General features: G+C 41.8%; 1 protein-coding gene across 1 annotated transcript; it reads right to left on the bottom strand.

The window, feature by feature from the left end:
* Positions 1-4,678: 4,678 nt before the first annotated feature.
* Positions 4,679-13,425, bottom strand: PLA2G2D (phospholipase A2, group IID). The gene is made up of 4 exons (XM_006883678.1): positions 13,371-13,425; positions 9,310-9,454; positions 6,934-7,040; positions 4,679-4,824 (listed from the first exon to the last, which is right to left on the bottom strand). The coding sequence occupies exons 1-4, from the start codon at positions 13,408-13,410 to the stop codon at positions 4,679-4,681; spliced, it is 438 nt and encodes a 145-aa protein (XP_006883740.1). The 5' UTR covers positions 13,411-13,425.
* Between the last annotated feature and the right edge of the window lie 5,999 nt (positions 13,426-19,424).

The raw sequence follows: 19,424 nt of genomic DNA, 5'->3' as shown, positions 1-19,424 counted from the left end.
GAGACTATCACAAGGTCATTGTGCCTGGCACATGGTAACCCTGATGGATAAGTAGGAGCTATCGTTGCCAAAGACAGATCTTGAGTAAATGGGCCTTGGTTATCAGGTCCTAACAGCTACACAGTTGGCACAGCTGGGAGAGAGAAGGAAACGTGGATGAACTATGTCCTCCTTCCAATTATGCTTGGGGTTGACTTCCTATTTGGTCAGGACATAACAACAAAGTAATAACAGAGTTAGCATTTAAAGAGGGTTCACTATGTGCCACTCTCTCTCAGTTGGTCATGCGTGTTGCGTGTTGCTTTGATTCTAGAAGATAGGCCAATGCCATTTCAAATGCCAGCAAGTCACGAAGGTGGAAATGTTTTGTTATGCCTTCAAGTCTATAAGAGACTGTTGACAGTTTCAAACTTTTTTCCATCTATCATGATATCACCTATTGGTCCAGTGGTGAGAATTTTTGTTTTGACATTGAGATGCAATCCATATTGAAAGCTGCAGTGTTTAATCTACAGCAAGTGTATTAAATTCTCCTCATTTTCAGCAAGCAAGGTTATGTAATCTGCATACTGAAGGTTATTGATGAGTCTTTCTCTAGTCCGGATGCCACATTCTTCTTCCTAGAATCCAGCTTCTCACATAATAATTTGCTTAGCATACAGATTGAGCAGGTATTGAAAAATGATACAACGCTGATGCACATTTTTCTTAATTTTAATGCTCCTTTGCTCTGTTCTCACAACAGCTTTTTGATCTATGTTTCACATGAGATATAAGTATACCCACTTCCTAAACCACATGCTTCTGGAAACTCCATGAACTTTGATAAATTTTGATTAATAGTTGTAGAGGGGCTTCAGGAATTTTGTTCACAGGGTCACTTTGGGTCATGAACGACTCGAAGGAAATCAACAACCACCATCACCTGTAAGTGCAGGTTACATCATGATAGATGGAGAAAAGACTGAAACTGTCAACTACTTCATCTTACTTGGATCCACAATCAATACACTTTATACCAGCAGTCTGGAGATTAGGAGATGTATCATACTAGCAAAGTCTGCAGTCAGAGACCTTTCTACATTATTGAAGAGCAACAATGTTAGCTTGAGGAGTATAGTATGCCTGATTCAGATCATGGTCTTTTTAATCACTTGCTATACTGCATACTGCTGAGTTCTAGAGAGTGAATAAGGATGGTAGAAGACAAATAACTATTGTGTTGGAGAAGAGTAATGAAAACCCCATGGACTGCCAAAAGAACAGACAGACATGTCTTGGAGAAGGTGCAGTCAGAGATTTCCTTGGAGGCAAGAATGACAAAGCTTCATCTCTCATACTTTGGGCATGTTGCTAGGAGACGCTATTTCTCGGAGAAGGAGATTATGCACGAAAAGGTGAAGGGGTGGTGAAGGAGAAGATCCTCAACCAGGTGGATTGACACAGTAATTGCAGCAATGGGCTCGAATGTGTCAGAGATAGTGAGGTTGGCACATGATAGGACAGGATTTAAATCTGTTGTTCATAGGGTCCCTATGAGTCATACTCAACTCAATGACACCTAACAATAAACAATACAATAAGAGAATGAGGGAAAAAGAGTAACAATCTACTTTCTAAATTTGTGAAAACTATACAGATCTCAACAGAACATTGTCCAATTTGCTTCCCTTTGGACATGTCATCAAGACATGATAGAGGACAACATCTTGTTTAGCAAAGCAGAGGGTCAGTGAGGGAAAGGGAGACTATTGGAAGATGGACTGGTATAATAGTTACACCGTGAACTTAAACATGCTGATGATTGTGTGGGCAATGTGGGTCACATAATATTTCTTTCTGTTGAACAAATGGCCACTATGAATCAGAGTTTACTCTTTGAGTGTTTTTCTCTTTCTCTCTTTCTCCTCCCCCCGACTCCATGATTGGCATGATATGAGAAGTTTAACACACATTGATTTTATTTAATCTACTCCAAAACAAAATCCAAACTCATTACTGTAAGGTCAATTCCAACTCATGAAATGTTATTTTGCAGAGTAGAAATGCACTGCCAAGTTTCCTGGACTATAATCTTAACGGAAATAGATCACTAGAGCTTTCTTCCACAGCAATCTTGAGTGGGTTTGAGCCACTCATTTTGCCAAACTATTTTTGCCATCTAGGGATCTTATCTCACACACTGATTCCTTACATTCCCAAAAACTTTGCATAAGAGGAAACTGGTATTTTTCTTATTGAGTGATGTGATTTATATGAATGATAGAAAGAGAATTGATGCCTTTGAGCTGTGGTGCTGGAGAAGAGTGTTGACTATATCATGGACTGCTAGGAGATGAAATAGATTTGTCCTGCAGAAGGTGAAGCCGGAATGCTCCTCGGAGTCAAGGATTTTGAAGCTTCGTCTGACATACTTTGGGCATGTTGCAAGGAGGGACTGGTCCTTAGAGAGGGACATCATGTTTGGGAGAGTAGAGGGACGGTGCAGGAGAGGAAGACCTTCGATGCGATGGATCAATTCTGTGAGTGGAGTGGTGGGAATGAGTGCGTTTGAGACGGCAAGGTTGGCAGAGGATAGAACAGCGTTTAGGGCTCTTGTACAGGATCTCTATGAGTCACACGCACTCAACGGCACATAACAACAACAACAGTACTTGAATTTAAACCCAGAGCCCCCTCATTCCTAATTACTATTATGTTGCTGCATATGAATCACTGAGTTTAACACAGAATGGAGCTGATCAGCTGTCTAGTTGACAGCTGTTACAGACTGGAGTGTAGATTGCTCCATGGACCCTAATCCCATTGATGGAAATATAGGTAAATACATATGACAGTTTCTTCACCATTATATGGTAAAGATCCATTTTCTGTCTTGGTTTTTTCCCTTAGAAGGGAATATGGGATAAGGATTCCTGTATAACTGATTTGCTGAGGGATTGCTCTCGAGAGGAACCTTCAAGGGCTGAGGAAGAGAAGCTAGGAGAGGGAATGAAGCTAATCAACAAGTTGGTTCCAAGAAAAGTCTAGTCTCCACCTAACCCCACAGGGACTGTAAGGACATGCGACATGTCATTAAGCAGCATGCACAGGGGTAGAGAAACCCTTGTCAATCAATCATTGGTTACCAATAACCTCTGGTAGTAAAGGGTCAGGCAAGGTAGCTCTAGCTGGCAAAGACAAGCCTTAGGAAACAAAGGCAGGTATTAGCACTAAACTCCAGTACACACTTAGTTGGGGGTGAGACATAGGCCCAGCAGGGGAACTGGATGGACTCCAGTAATACACGTTATGACCTTTTCCTATCCACTGCTTTACAGGTTCCCAAGACATGGTGAAACACTTGTTCTATGGGTTCTTGTTCCGAGTTGATTTCCAACATCCTAAATACCAGTACTTATTATGTAGGGAAGGGAGGAAGAGACGAAGAGGAGAAAGATGAAAGGAGGACCTAGCCTAATAGGGGAGATGAGAGAACCTTGGGCCATTGTCGGAAAGGCTCAATGAGTTGCTATGAGAGCTCAGAGGAGGAAGAGACCATGTGACCAGGAAGCCGCTGGAGAAGACTTTGCTTTTGGATCCTGATAACCTGGGGTCGGGTAAGGGGATTGAAAGGGAGGTTTGCCTTTGTGGAGACAGTCAGCAGCTGGAGTAAGCTCTCCTCCTAGGAGGCCCAACATGAACAAATACTTACAAAGAGCTCAAGGCCATGCATGACCTGGATGCCAGCAGCAGAACAGACCACATGGCCAGGTAGGTCTTCACTGAGTACTATATATGGAATCCTCTCTGTGCTGGGCCCCTCTCTGAGTGCCAGGGATGAGACGCATGCAGGGCAGTCATGGACCAAACATGAGGCTCCCCAAGCCAATAGGATCCGGATCCAGCAAGTAGTATTTCAAAGCCTGTGAGAAGCCCACCCCTGGGTACAGAGGGAGTTTTAGAGAGGAAAAGTAACAAAGACAGAAGGTCAAAATTGCCTTCTCAGGACTGCACCCAGAGCGCAGCCTGTGAGGGTACTGAGGGGGTGAGACTCGGGCCTGGGGCCAGAGGGTGGCAGGAAGCAGGACTACACTGCTGTAGAGAACCTGGCACCCCTAGGCTCCACATTCTATCCCGGGGACCTCCTCCTGAACCCCTGCCTTTCTAAGCTCCTGGCCCAGCCCCTGGGGAGCCAGCTGTTGACATAACTGGGAGCATTCAGAAGGTCAAAGAGGCACGGTGGGTGTAGGAGCCTGGGATGCCCTTAGGGAACATTTTCTAAGTTAATTATTCTTTAATATTCTTATATGTCTAATCAGTGTTCACATTTCACCTTGCCAAACATAAAAATATTTTTATTTTATCTATAATTTGTTCAAATTGAGTTTCAAATACGGTTTACATTGTGTGACTGACTGATATATCTGTGTTTGTGCTAAGTTTGCAGGTGACAAAGCCTTTGCCATTTCAGCATTCTTCCCATGTGCAGTTCAGCGGCATTAATGATGATTAACCAGGGAGCATGTTGATTGTGATTAACCCGGGAGCATGTTAATTATGGTTAATCAAGAAGCCTCGCTGGTTCATGGGGGTTCAGGCCTGAATGGGAGTGCCAGTGAGCCGGTGAAGTTTCTAGATTACAAGATAGTAGAGGAATGGGGTGGAGGCAGATGGGGCAGTACAGGGGACGCTTCTCCTAACATTTTGAGGTCGGGCCCTGGCAGCGGGGCCGCCAGTAGAAACGGAGGTATTTATTGTAGGTGTCCAAGTTGTGCTTCAGGCACATAGCCAGCTTCTTGTCACAGTCACACAAATGCCGCTCACACCAAGTCCCATCGAGTGCTGTGGGAAGGAAGATGAGAGGAAGCTCAGAGCATGACCCTTCCTAGATATAGGGACTTCTGAAGGCAGTGCAGCCTTCCCTGGATACAGCAGCCTTGGGCGTGGGCATCCGTCCCTGCTTTCTTAACCCTACTTCTGTGACCTTGGACATGAGCCAGGACCTCCCTGCATGCCACTGCTTCCTCACTTACTGTTCTACCCATCCCATAAGCAATTATTGAACATCTGCTGTGTGGTAGACTCTAGAGGGAGAAGGGTGGACTCCTGCTCTAGTGAGGTTCTAAGAGGACCACAGAAAGGAGTATCCCAAAGTGCACCAAATGGCAGGAAGATACTATGCAGGGCTCCCATATGTAACCCAGTAGGAATTGACTCAGTGCCCACGAGTCATTTCAATGAGGCCTGAGGGGTCAGCTTCCCCAGGGAAGCTCTGGGTGGAGGAAAAAGAGTGTTCCCAGAAGATGGAACAGTTTTGCAAAGACTCAGAGAAGGAAGTAATGATGTTATTCATTGGTTTCTCTATCTATAAAGTGGCAATAATGATAAAATTAGCCTTGGTGGTGACTTTGGTGAGAATGAAATAAAAATAAGCAAAAAATGCAGCCCTGGTGCTGCAGCAGTTAAGTACTTGGCAGCTAATTGATAGCCTTGTTGTTCCTCTGCAGAAAGACACGACAATCTGATTCCATAAAGAGGGAAGCCTTGGAAACCAGGTTGGGACAGAGCTACTCTGACATATAGGGTTGCTTTGAATTTAAATCAACACAAAGGCAATAGAGTTTGGGGTGGATTTTTGGTTAATAAGACAATATGTATAACATCCTCTCTGGTATATAGAAAATATTAAGTAAACACTGACTATTATTATCATGATGATGATGATGATGATGGAGCCTAGTCTGTAAGGAGCTGCACAGTTACATCAAAGATGGGGCTTGTCTGGCTAGAATCCACCAGCAGATCCTAGAGAGAAAGATGGGCAATCTCCTCCCATGTGATTTATAAACTCTCGAAAACCCTCTGGCCGGTCAGCTGTGAGTTGATTGTGACTTGGTGGCAATGAGTTGAGTTTGAGTGGACTATTATAATTAGCAGTACCTACTGCCAGTGAACTGATCCCAATTCATGACAATCCATATATGTCCTAACAGACTTGTGCTTCATAGGGGGTCTGATGGCTGATTTTTCAGAAATGCAACACTAGGACTTTCCTCAGAGGCACCTCTGGTTGACATAAACTTCTGAGCTTTTAGTTAGCACATTAACTATGTGCACCTCTCAGGGACAATTATTATGAAAGCCCTGCATCAACAGTGACTCTAGGAGGAGCTTTTCGTTTCTCGGTTTGGCTCCTATTATCTTTCCCCATATGAAGAACACTGTCAGGGATTTGGGAAACAAAGGATCTGGGTTGCACCCCAGCTGAGTCATGTGCATCAAGCAGTTGTCCACTCTCATTTTGCCTCCTCACTGCGTTGTTATGAGAATCAATAGTGGCAGCAGTGAAAACAGGAATACTGGTAGCCAGGGTAATCTACTGAACAAGACTCAGATGGCAGCATCCTATGTGGTTCATTCTGTCTGTTCTTGTTTTAGTTCTGCAATAGCTTTAAGGGGAGGTATTGTTTATGTTATGTGCCTTCAACTCATAGCTGACACTTCAGGTTTTCCGAGGCTGTAAGTCACACAGATGGAGACTGCTCCTTTTTCTCCCATGGAGCAGCTAGCTAATGGATTCGAACTGCATGCCTTTAGGTTAGCAGCACAGCTCCTTACCCATTAAGCTGCTAGATTATGTTAACTATCCTGCATTTACATATGAGAAAGCCAAGGTTCATAGAGGCCAAGCAACATGCTTCAGGTCACAGAACCAATCAGTGTCAGAACTGGGACCCAGTTTGGTCCGTTTCACACCTACATTGCCTCTGATGATATTGGCAGGGTTTCATGGACATGAAAGCCCCCGGGGGATATCTTCATATAGCCCTCCCCACCTGTAGCCCAGTGGCTGCCACTGGGTACATGAGAAAGATGAGCATGTCGGGGCATCATATGTGGAAGCATTCCCTTTCTCAGCCACCAGATCCAACCTAATTACCCGAAACTCACAGCAGTGGATATCATCGTGGGTCATGTTGTATTTGTAGTGGTCTGTAGTGTAACGGCAGTTTTTACTCTTCAATGCCATGTAACAGCAGTCATGTGTCTTACAGCACCTGGCAGGAAACAATAAGAGGGAGAAGGAGGTAGGGAGCACTTTTGTGCAGTCGTTGGCCAACTTGGTTCTCTGACTGCCCTCTAAACCAGCGGAAAAACCTAGTCTCCACCTTGGGAAAGGCAAGGCCCTCAGGGTTCTAATCTCTTTTATGATCATGACAGCTAATGTTTATAGAGAGTTGCGATGTACTTTAAACTGTTCTTCTTGCATGGGTAGTACAAGGTGTTAATTTCAAACTACTACAAGGTTTTTAAGGAGCTCTTGTGGTCTAGTGGTAAGAAACTGCTCTGCAATCCCAAAGGCACATGGTTAGAATCCACCAGTTCCTCCATGGGAGAAAGAGAAGCTATCTCTTCCTGTAACTGCCTCTGGAATCCCACAGGAGGGTCAGCTATGTGTCTGTTCTGACTCAATGGCACACAACGACAACAACCACAACTAAGTATTTAAGAATGAAACTAGCTTCCTACATTAAGATGTTATTAACTCACTCAACTCACGCCCAACAAGTCAGAATGCATAGCTGACCCTCTTTAGTGGGTTTTCAGAGGCTATAAATCGCACAGAGGAGATTGTCCCTCTTTCTTGCTTAGAGCAGCTGGTGGAATCAAACCACCTACCTTTGGCTTAGCAGAGCAGCTCCTGAGCAATTAGGGCAAAACAAGCTTCTGTTTTTAGCTGTCATTAAGTCGACCTTTGACTAATGGCAACTTTGTGCCCAGTGGAATGAACCACTTTCCTGCCCTGTATCATGTCTGCCCTGTGATTGGTCTTGAATTGGTCACGGGAACCGAAGAGTTTTTATTGGCTGATTTGTGCAAGTGAATCACCAGATCTTTCTTCCTATCTTCCTAATTTGCATTAGTCTTGGTGCTCTGGGAAAGCCCCTAACCCTCCATAGACAGATAGGTGGTGGTTGCACATGAGTCACACAGGCCAGGAATCAAACCCAGGTCTCCTGCATGAAAGAGGAGAATTCTATCATTGAACCATCAATCCTGTGTGCTTTAGATACATATTTTTTTTTATCTTCATGATCTCTCTGTGTGAGCAGTTCTATCATTATCCTTCTTTCACAGATGGGCAGAGACTTAGAAAGGTTAAACTGGCTCTCAGCCCTCCTCTGGCTTGCCCTTCCCAACAGCCAATGGCATACAGGTCTCCCTTGGTTTTTGCAAATTCACTTTAGCTGTATGTCATTTTGCTTTAACCAAAGACCACCATTAGTACCTGTTTTCAGTAACCAAAAAAATCTGAAGAGGATTTTTAAAATTTTATTTGACAGAAAGGTCTGAACAGCAAAACAAGTATTCAGTGTTTGTTTTGCACTGAGGCATTAAGAGGCAGTGAGCTCCCTGAGCCCTGGAGTCATCACTGAGGACTTGACCTGAATGACACTCAGCCTTTCAGCATCAAGCCCACAGCTTTGAACTCTCTGTGAACACTCTCCATCAGTGTTACTCTGGGTTTTAAGCTTTATTGGATATGATTTGGCAGGCTATTTTGGGGATCTGGAAACACTTAAACAAATATTCCCTATATAAATTAATGGTAATTGTTTCTTTATTTTAGGTCATTTTGGCTCATAAAAGGCCTCATAGAAATGCTCTTCTTTCAGATAGTGAAAAACTGTATAGCCAAAAGAGGTATGCTTTTAGAAAACTTATTCTGCAATGGAAGCTCAGCTGGCCTGCTTCTCTGGGTAGGGAGTTATACTGTGAACTCAAAGGTACATGGTTCAAGTGGCGAGCTCTGGTGGCCTAGTGGCAAGAAGCTGCAACTGCAATCTCAGAGATGTACGGTTTGAATCCACCAGATGCTCTGCTGGAGAAGGAGGAACAATCTCCTTCTGTACCGGTCAGATCTGATTTGACGGTACATACAAAAAATAATGAAATAAAATAAATTTTTTTAAAAAAAGATACATGGATCAAATCCACCATCTGCTCCACGACAGAAAGATGGTCAACTTCCTTCTATGTGACTGAAAACCAGCTGGAGGATCAGTTATAAGTTACTTCCAATTCAACAGCAGACAGACCATAACAATACACAATGACAAAGGCAGGTACTGTATTATGATTACATTAGAGGCTGAAAGTAGCCTTTGGGTCTCTTGGGGACTCTCTAATTGGGTGTCTGCTAATATCCTAGTATACGGTAGGGAGTCAATAAATATTCACTAAAAAACGGATGGAAAGGAGAGGACCCCAGGGTGGAAGGCAGCATAGAAATGGTGCCCAAAGGCTGAGCCTGGGTAGGGTTACCAGTCTGTGGCATCTTTGGGTTGGCCTCTGCCTTTGGGTCCACAGTGACAGCCATAGAACCAATAGGAGAATAAAGGTGTCTTCCCGGTCATTTGTTGAATCATTTTGTTCAGGTTAAGAATTCCGCTCTGGGTTGGAATCACACCTGTCAAAACAGCACAGCAACAAGGAGGAAAGATGAAATCTCAGGTGGGTGGCAGGACTGGCATCGCTATTAAAAAGATGATAATATTCACTGAGTCTGAACTCTGTCCCAGGCAAATGTTAGTTTCTCATGTATGAATTTATTGTATCTATCAATAAATGCTATTTCTTGAAGAGAAAAATTATTTTTAATTAAAGAAATTAATTTATTAATATAAATTTATTTGTTGTGATGATCTGAATCAAAGTTTACTAAGCAGTTTTTTCATTCTATGCATTTTCATACACATTTTGCTCAATGATATTAATTGTAATATCTACAACATTACTTGCACTTTCTCCCTGCAATTCTGAGTTCCATTAATCCTTCTCTATCTCTCTGCATTTTCTTTCTCTTTAATGATATTAAGCTAGTCACTCTCTTATTGGATATTGACTTTACCGCCCTAAATTATTAAAAAGCATAAGTTTTTCTACTTTGGAATAACTCTAGATTTTGAAAATGTTGTCAGGATAGGACAAAATGTTCCCATATATCCCTCAGCCGTTTCCTCTGGTGCTATCATCTGATGTATTTGTGATGCTGTTGTTGTGTGGCATTGAGTTGTCTGCACCTCATTGGTCAAAACTGAGAAGTCAATATTGGTGCAAGTAATACTGCTTTTGAGTAATTTTACAGATAAGCAAACTGAGGCTCCATGATGTGCCAAAGGGCAGGTGGCTGTTTCTCACTGTTGACTTGGCCACAGACTTATGGTAACCCCACATGCAACAGAACAAAACACTGCTGCATCCTGTGCCATCTCCATAATTGGGTGCACACTGGGTCCTGTCATCTAAATGCTTTCCACTGGCTGTTTTTATGTTTTCTAAATTTTTTAAATTTTAATTGTGATTTTAATGGAAGTTTACAGGAAAGCTTGATTTTCGTTCATTCACTATGGCACATTTTCCTCTCTCCTCCTTCCTTGCCCCTTCCCATTCACTTTCTTCTTTATTCCTCCTCTTAAAATTAATTTTCTTTTTTTAAAAAAAATTTACATTGGTTTACCTACAAAGTTCATAGACATCCCTCCCATCTCCCCAACCCACACCCACTCCATCCATCAAAACCTATGACCTCATGATCCCTTCCCCTCTGCTTCCATCCCTCCTCGGGTCCTTATACACATTTTATTAGTTATCTGATTCTACACTAATGGTCTTATGCAGTATATGTCACTTTGGGACTGAGTTAGTTCACCTAGCATAATACTCTCCAGTCCCTCCCAAGTTAGGAAGTGATTTAGAAAATCATTGTTCCTACATGCTGCATAGTATTCCACTGTGTGACTATACCACAATTTCTCAATCCATTCAGTTGTGGTTGGACATCTGGGCTCTTTCCATGTTCTTGAGATGGCAAATAACATTGCAATGAACATTGGTACACAGATCTCTGTTTGTGTGTTAGTTCTAATTTCCTTGGGGTATATTTCTAGTAGTGGAATAGCTGGGTCAGACAGAGTTTCTATGTTCAGCTTTTCAAGGAAACATTAACTTTTCTTCCAGAAATTGTTGCACCATTTTACAATCCTATCAACAATGTATGAGAGTTCCAGCCTCTCCAAAATCCTCTCCAACATTTATTGCTTGTTGTCTTGTTAAACTTTGCCACTGCTACTGGGGTGAGATGGTATCTCATTGTAGTTTTGATTTGCAACTCTCTTATTGCTCCACTAGCTGTTTTTTGGTAGTAGTTCTCCATGCCTTTTCCCCTAGTCTCTTTTAGTGTGAAGTGATTATAATACAAGCATCCACTGACAGATAATTAGTAGCTGTGCACGAGGTCCGTTCTGCACATCCTGACTTTGCGTATCCTACATGGAAGGCGAGCATTTCAGCACTGAACCACACAGTCTCCAGTTCAAGGTCAAAGTGCCTCATAATTGGAGGAACCATGATTGAAACCCGATACTTCAATTTCATTCACTGTTTCTGGGTAATGACTTTCCTTTCTGAATATTATTAAGAATTTCTGCTCACCCCTCATTCTAACCTACTCTCTAAAGAAACCTACATATTAAAAAGTATGCCTCTTTGGAAGCAGCATGATACATAATCTATAAATTTCCTGCATACACCATTTAGGAATGGCTCCAGTTAAAACTGATCATAAGAGGAGTTTATTTAACTGGAAGAGAGAGTAGTATTATGTATCATTGGAAGAAATATCTTTTCAGTCAATGAATTCAAGAGCAATGTTGGAAGGAACAGACAAGACGGAGACTTAAATGTGCATTTGCGTCATTGCAAGAGATAATTCAAGCATACAGTGACTGTTCATTGAGATGGAGCCAGGTGTAAGGAAGACTGGGCTGGCATTACTATTAAAAAAAAAAAAAGTAACCATAGCTACTGAGTGCTGTGTCCCCACTTCGAGTGACTGTAATTGTAGAACCCTCCCTAGCACTCAGATAAAGGATAGTATGATGAAAAGGTCCTCACATTGAGCCATATCAACTCTGATAATCTCATGCTGAGGGAGGTCCAGATGAGGAGCATCGGGAAGGATCCATGCATAGGACAAAGGGAACAATCACCTTGCAGCCTTGGGTTACAAGTGACTGGGTGGCAGCTGGTGCTTTCCACCTTGTATCTCAGACTGTTGGCCCAAGTGCCTGGGGACCCCTTTGCCACTCCTGTTTGACATTGTGATTCCTACTGTATGGGATTATTAATGAGACATCTTGGGCCATGCTGACAACCCATGCTGGATTTAGTGATGTGAAACTCAAAAGCAACCCAATACAAACAATTTACAAAGCCAAACAGAGACCTAATTTAGAATCTTGCCTTTCTTGGTATATCCACCTACTTTTTGACACTATATCCGGCTCTTTCAATTTTGGCTCAAGAACATACCTGAATGATAAAACTCTCTTGCCAGGTAAGTAATAAACTCAGCTCATAGAATGCTTTTGAGTGCTCTTATTTCTCGTATTTAACAGTTAGACAATACAGGCTTAGCAAAGTGAGACAGCTCAATCCGTGGCTGCAGCAGCTTGCCTTTGCTTCCTCTAAGGGGAGTGAGCACCAGTCCTCAAGACATGGTGGGCAGGAGGCAGCCCTACTAACATCTTTTGAACACGAACCATGTATTAGCCTATTGCTTACTATTACTTCATACTATTAAACACTTCAGTGTGTATTCTGTCATAATATCCACTTTACAGATGAGACTGTAGAGAAGTTGGGTGATTTACCCAATGTCACACTTCCAGAGGAGATGTTGAGCCCAGTGTTGTCAGAATCCAAATTCTTCTGTGAATTTTATCTCTACATTACACTCCTCTGGACGTCTGATAAAAATTTCCCAAATGCTTTCATTATAACCCTGGAGAAGTGCTCCTTTCAAAAATTTAGGAGTCTTAAGATACCAGAAAACCATCATTAAAAATGCTAAATCCTTTTAAAAATAACTTTTCGAGATGGATTAAGAAACTAAAATGTCAATTTGCTAGCAACCACATTTTTACATTTAATCTGCTAAAGAGAGGATTAAAACACCTCACCCCCACCAGTACTCAGGAGAGCCGTCTCCATAGCTTCAAAGAAGACTCTGCTCCAGTGTTTACGAGTGTCTACTAGCAGGCTCCTAGACTGTGAACTTCCCACCTGTTGGCACCATCAGTCTTGGGCCATGCCAGCGCAGCTTTGTAGCCCAGACTTCTTTGGCCCAAGGCACCGTTCTAAGGAACAGACAGGCACCCTTGGCTCCTTGCAGGGTGTGGAAAGTTTGGAGGACTCGGCGGGCGGTCCAGCCCTAGGCCATCAGAGCAGCAGTTGCTCAGTCTAGAAAGAGGGGAGGGCAGTGTGTAGGGTCTACTGGCATTTCTCCTACCTTTCCCAGCCATGGATCCTGATACCCCACTTACCAGCCACCATTACCAGCACACAGAGCAGGGGAAGTTTCATGGTCTCAGCAGACAGGAGTGGAAGAGTGCTGAGAGCCCCCTTTCCTGCAGGCTGCCCCTTCCAGGAGATCGATGCAGCCCACCTACCTCCCATGCCCAGCCCCGCCCCATCCCAGCCCCACCCCTCCCAGTTCCAGCTCCAGTGGAGTCATTATGTGCTCACGCCACTTCCTCTTTTCTAGTGCTGGGAATATTTAAAAAAATTATTGTAGTATCTGGTTTGGCTTCCCTGTCTGTTCGCAAAAGAAACAAAGTTTCAGTATACAAAATTGGAAAAAAAACATAATCAATGAGAAGATGTTAAAAATAGCCTGTGAGAATTTCAGATTCTCATGGAAAGTAGATGCCCTACTTTGTCCCAAAAGTATTGCGGAGATAATCTTTAAACCTTCAAAATATTTCCTACGACCTCCTTTTTACTAGACTATAAAACTGAAAACCTCACTGTCATCAAGACGATTCTGAATGATAGGACAGAGTAGAATAGCGCCATAGGATTTATTGTTAGGTGACGGTGACGTTGAGCTGAGGACAATTCATAGCGACCCTGTCAACAACCAGCCTGAAACTTACCCCTCCTGTGCCATCCTCACCCTCCCCGTCTCTGAGACACTAGAGACCATTGCTGACGTCACAGTGTTAACACATCTCACTGGGGGTTTTCCTTTCCTTCGCTGACCCTCCATCATTCCAAGAATAATGTTCTTTTCCAAGGAACATCTAAGCTAGATGTCCAAAGTACGAAAGAGGAAGCTTTGTCATCCTTGCTTCCAAGGAGCACTCTGGCCGCACTCTTTTCAAAACCTTTTTTTTTTTTTAAATCTCCATTCTTTCATTGTTGCACTTTTCTCCCTGCCCACCTCTTCCCCCAAGTTCGCTCTTTGAAAAGTAAAAGAAAAATTCTTTCCTTGTTATACAATCCCACCCCCTAAGTCCATTCCACTATGCAGCCTTCGTTCTGGACTCCTGTCATGACAATAATACCTAATCATAAATCCCTTTTAAACAGTTCTCGCTCTCATTTGTTTCAATGTAATATACATAATTTATCCCATTTTTCTCAGTCTCACCCTAACCCCAATGTCAGTCTCGTTTTACAACGGTGGCACTATGCAGTATTTGTCCTTTTGTGTCTGAGATATTTCACTCAGCATAATGTCCTCCAGGGTCATCCATTTTGCATAATATTTTATGAGTTCCTTGTTTTTCAATGCTGCATAATATTCCATTGTGTGAATATACCACAGCTTCTCTATTCATGTGTTTGTTGATGGGCACTCAAGTTATTCTTTTGTCTGTCCATTCAGCAGAGAGTTGGGAAAATCAAGAATGTAAATGTTTAAAATTCATTTTAATTTTAATTGTGATTTTAACAAAATTTTACAGAAAAGTTGTATTTTCATTCATTGTTGCACATTTTCCTCCCTCTCCCACTCTTCCCCCTCCCCAGTTCACTTTCTTTTTTTTAGAATATTCATTCAGTTTTGCACATTTTCCTCCCTTCATCCCATCTCCTGCCCTAGTTAGTCCTCTTTGCAATATACATCTTACTCTAGACCATTGTCTTATGTATAATGCCTAAGGATAGAAATCTTTATGGAAGCTGACTGCCACATTTTTCTCTGCAAAGAGGCTGGTGGGATACAACCTCTGACCTAATGGTTAGTAATTGTGTGTTTTAAACAATGTATCATCAAAGGCTTACTTGTTACCATAAAATTGGAACCAATTTGTAGCTGACCCTTGAGCAGGTTATCAAGCATTATGAATTGCATTGAAGGAGATTGTCCATCTTTCTCTCTTGGAATAGATGGCAATTTGAATTACCTGCATTTGAACTGACAGGGCAACTTTCTATACATTAAGACAACTATAGTAAAAAAAAAAAAAAAAGAACACCATAGTTCCCCAAGATTTCTTCAACCACACTGCTGTTGTTAGCTAGTCAGCTCCGACTGATAACAACATTTTTATTTTGGAGAGCAAACCTGGCCAGACCCCACATCATCTTCACACTCTTCTGTGCAGCCACTATGTCAACCCATCTTGTTAGATTCTTCCTCTTCTTTTCTGACTCTCAATTTTACAAGATGACATGATCAAAGAATGTGAGAGAAAATTTCACTATCATTACTCATAAGGAGCATTCTGGCTGCACCTTTATCCAAGGTAGATTTGTTTTTTTGCCATATTAAAATTTCTTTGTTAACAGCACAATTCAAAGACATCAATTCTCCTTTGATCTTCCTTATTCATTGGCTAGGTTTTATGTATATATGATATCGTTATCAGGTGCCATCTAGTTGACTACTGCTCATAGCAACCCTGTAAACAACAGAACCAGACTGTGCCATGTTCATGACCTCTACCATGGACAAACTATCATTGCAAGTCCTGTTGTCAACTCATCTTGTCAAATGGTCTTGGTCACTTTCATGGACCCATTACTTCTTCAAGCATGATATCTTTTTCCACGGATTAACACCACCTGACAATACGCCCAAAATATGTGAGATGAAATGTCACATTCTTTCTAAGGAGCACACTGACGTACTTTCTCCAAGACAGATTTGTTCATTCTTTTCATAATCAATAGCATGTTGTTGTTGTTGTTACGTGCCGTAGAGTCGCTTGTGATTCATAGCGACCCTATGTACGACAAGCCTAAACTCCACTCTGTCCTGTGCCAATCGCACTGTCTCTGACACTCCCATCCCAATTATCCCAGTCACTGAATCAATCCACCTCATAAAGGGCCTTCCTCTCCTGCACTGTCCCTCCACCCTCCCAAGCATGATGTCCCTCTCTAAGGACCGGTCTCTCCTCACAACATGTCCAAAGTATGTTAGATGGAGCCTCAGAATCCTTGCCTCCAAGGAGCCACCCAGTTTAACCCTTTTCGGGATAAATCTGTTTGTTTTCCTAGCAGTCCATGGTATTCTCAATACTCTTCTCCAGCACCACAGCTCAAAGGCATCAATTCTCCTTCTATCCTCCTTGGTCATTGTCCAACTCTCTGATGCATAACAAGTGATTGCGAAGACCATGGCCTGTATCAGATGCACCTTAGTCTCCAGAGAGACACCATTGCTCTTCAGTACTATGTATATTAAATAATTTTTGACCACACTACAATTCAAGTGCATTAGTTCTTCCGTCTTCCTAATTCATTGCCCAGTTTTCACATGCATATAAAACAATCGCAAATACCATGGCTTAGGAGGGGCACATCTTAATCTTTAAACTTATATCCTTGTCTTGAACACTTTCAAGAGATCCTTGAGACAGCAATTTTGCCTAATGCAACACATCTTTTATTTCTTGACAGCTGTTACCATGGGTGTTGACTGTGAATCCAAGTAAAATGGTTGAAAAGTTCCTTCCCACCTGCACCCCCCCCCCCATCTATCATGATATTTCCTGTTAGTCTAATTGTGAGGATTTTTGGGTTTTTTTTATAGGAAATATCATGATAGATGGGGGGGTTGTGTCATTTGCATAATGCAGTTTGTTGATGAGTTTTACTTGTTGTTGTTATGTGCCATTGAGTCACCTGCAATTCATAATGATGTTAGGTACAAAGATATTAACCCTTTCCTATCCTGAGCCAGTCTCACGGATTCCAACACAACTACCCCATTTAGCCCTGTTACTGTGTAAATCCATGTCATCCAGGATCTTCTCCTGCACTGTCCCTCTACCTTTCCAAGTATGGCACTGTCCCTCCACCTTTTCAAGTATGATGTCCTTCACCAAAGACTAGTCCTTTTTGGCCTCAAGTGTATGAGCTTCAGAATACTTCCCTCCAAGGAGAAATCTGGATTCACCCTCTCCAATACAGACTTGTTTCTTCTCATGGCAATCCATGGTATGTTCAATACTCTTCTCCAGCACCACAATTCAAAGGCATCAGTTCTTCTGTCATCCTTACTCATTGTCCAGCTCTCTGATAACAAGTAATTGTGAAGACTGTGTCCTGGGTCAAGGTGCACTTTAGTCCTTAGACTGGCATCATTACTCTTTAGCACTTTGGAGATATCTCTTACAGCAAACTTCCCCAATGCAATTAATATTTTTATTTCCTGCCTGTTTGTGCCAAGAGTGTTGATTGTGGAGCTGAGCAAGGTAAAATTGCTACCAACCTCAATCTTTTCTCCATCCTATCATGGTGCTGCCAGTTGGCCTAACTGTAAGTCACTTTGTCTTATTGATGTTGAGCTTCAATCCATATTGAAGACTACAGTTCTTGATCCTCTGCAGTTAATACTTCAGGTCTTCCTCAGTTTTGGCAAGCAAGGTGGTGTCATCTGCATTATATGAGTTGTTGATGAGTCTTCCTCTAATCCTGATGCCAGACCCTCTTCATAAGAACCTCTGTTCTGCATACAGATTGAAAAGGTATGGAGATAGGATGCACCCCTGATGTACTCTTTTATGGATTTTGAACCATGCAGTATTTCTTTGCTCTGTTCTGAGGACTGTTTCCTTGTCTAAGTATAGGTTTCACATGAGCACAATCAAGTGTTCTGGGGTATCCATTCCTCTCAATGTTGGCCACGATTTGTTGTGATTCATACAATAAAATACCTTTGAATAGTCAATGAAACACAGATAGATATTCCTCTGGTACTTTTTTATTTCAGCTGTGAAAACTAGACCAGGTACTGATTGGGAAACAGAACATCAACTAGTTTTTTAAAAATTTATTATTTTTATGTGTGTACCATCAAATCAATTCGGGTACAGGAGGAGATTGCCCCTCCTTCTCCAGCAAAGCATCTGGTAGATTAGAACCACATACCTCTGGGATTGCAGTACAGCTTCTTGGCACTAGGCCACCACAACTCCCTACCATCAACTACTTTTATGAAAGTTCAAACTAAAGCTAATGAAAGTTAAATCCAATCCACAGAAATAAAAATTTGAGCTTGAGTCTATCCTGCCCGAATTTAAAAACCATCTAAGAAATGGGCCTTGAAAACGAATAAACGAAGATCAGATGAGCTGTTGGAGGATATAACAAATATCATTATGGAGAATGCAAAAGGCCATTATAAAGACAGAGGAGGAAGAAAAAAAAGATAAATGCCAGAAGAGACTTTGAATATTGTACTGAAATGCTGAGAAGCCAAAGCTAAGGGAAGAAAGCAGGAGCCGAACAAAAGATTTCAAAGGGCAGCTTGAGAAGATAAAGCAAAATAATATAATGAAATGTTCAAAGAGATGGAGTCAGAAAATCATAAGAACCAAGCTCACTTGGCATCTTTTAAGCTGCAGGAACTGAAGAACAAAGTCAAGTCTCAAATTGCAATACTTACGGATTTGTGGGCAGAATATTGAATGATCCAAGAAGCATTAAAAGAAGATGTAAGGAGTATATAAAGTCACTTTAAAAAAAAAAGGCTGACACAGAAGAATTTCATGGAACAACATATGATCAAGAAACAACAGTAATGAAAGAAGAAGTTCAAGCTGCTCTGAGGGAATTGGCAAAAATCAAAGCCCCAGGAATTAATGGCATATCAGTTGACATGTTTAACAAACAGATACTGATTTAGACATGCTCACCAGGTTGTGTCAAGAAATCTGGAGGGCAGGTACCTGGTCCACTAACTGGAAGAGATCCATATTTATTTCTATTCTAAAAATGATGACCCAACAGAGTATGGAAATTATCGAAACACATCACTGATATCACATGCAAGCAAAAACCTGCTGAAAATTACCCCAAAATGACAAGAATAGTACACCGAAAAAGAAATACTATCAGAAATACAAACCGTATTTAGAAGAGGCCGTGTCACTAGAGACATTATTGTCAATTTAGTCTTTATGGGGTAGTTGAAATTATTGTAACTTAGATTAGGTATAGTTTAGTCTTTATGATGACACCCTTGCTCATTAACACTTTCAACTACTGACCAGCTTAATTAATAAAGGATACTTGTTCTGAGCTCTGTGTTTTTTTTTGTTTGTTTGTGTTTTTTTAATTTCTAATTTTATTATTATTATTGT

This window comes from Elephantulus edwardii, unplaced genomic scaffold, assembly GCF_000299155.1.
Source record: "Elephantulus edwardii isolate Elephantulus edwardi_28Jun2011 unplaced genomic scaffold, EleEdw1.0 scaffold00028, whole genome shotgun sequence".
NCBI classification, from domain to species: domain Eukaryota; kingdom Metazoa; phylum Chordata; class Mammalia; order Macroscelidea; family Macroscelididae; genus Elephantulus; species Elephantulus edwardii.
This window is presented reverse-complemented; position numbering and strand designations above follow the sequence as displayed.

What these genes read in the sequence shown, in the direction of transcription:
- PLA2G2D (XM_006883678.1), bottom strand. Translation starts at nt 13,410, where the DNA reads ATGAAACTTCCCCTGCTCTGTGTGCTGGTAATGGTGGCTG. An exon ending in TGTGCTGGTAATGGTGGCTG is followed by an intron (nt 9,455 to 13,370) that starts GTAAGTGGGGTA and finishes CTGTTTTGACAG; the next exon opens with GTGTGATTCCAACCCAGAGC. An exon ending in CCACGATGATATCCACTGCT is followed by an intron (nt 4,825 to 6,933) that starts GTGAGTTTCGGG and finishes TCCTTCCCACAG; the next exon opens with CACTCGATGGGACTTGGTGT.